Raw genomic sequence first — 338 nt, 5'->3', positions numbered from 1 at the left:
ACATGACAAAATAACAGAATGCAATGTATAGAATATTCTTACTGAGTGGAATAGCATGCAGTGTCCTATGCGAGACTGGATGTCCTCAGGCCCAGCATTACAGGAGTCCTCTCGAAGAAGTTTCCAGGTTTGACATTGACAGTTGAAAGCAAACAACCCACTGAATTGTGGTTCACTGGCTCTGCTGTCATCTACGCTTCCATTACATGTCAAAATTCTACCACCAAAAGTGTAGATCATATGTTTTTCTGAGTCCATACACATCTATCAGAACAAGGCAACAGATTGAATAGTTTTGGTTTGCTCCTGCTATATGTATTAAAATGAAACCAACGTGT

At 39.9% G+C, this 338-nt stretch overlaps 1 protein-coding gene across 1 annotated transcript in view; it reads right to left on the bottom strand.

The window, feature by feature from the left end:
- Window positions 1-338, bottom strand: part of MKLN1 (muskelin 1, intracellular mediator containing kelch motifs) — a 127,568-nt gene that overhangs the window by 53,570 nt on the left and 73,660 nt on the right. The window contains exon 8 of the mRNA XM_012659562.1: window positions 43-264. Within this exon, the coding sequence (XP_012515016.1) occupies window positions 43-264 (222 nt within the window). The remainder of the gene's footprint in view (window positions 1-42; window positions 265-338) is intronic.

The sequence above is a fragment of the Propithecus coquereli genome, unplaced genomic scaffold (genome assembly GCF_000956105.1).
Source record: "Propithecus coquereli isolate 6110/MARCELLA unplaced genomic scaffold, Pcoq_1.0 Scaffold620, whole genome shotgun sequence".
NCBI lineage: Eukaryota > Metazoa > Chordata > Mammalia > Primates > Indriidae > Propithecus > Propithecus coquereli.
This window is presented reverse-complemented; position numbering and strand designations above follow the sequence as displayed.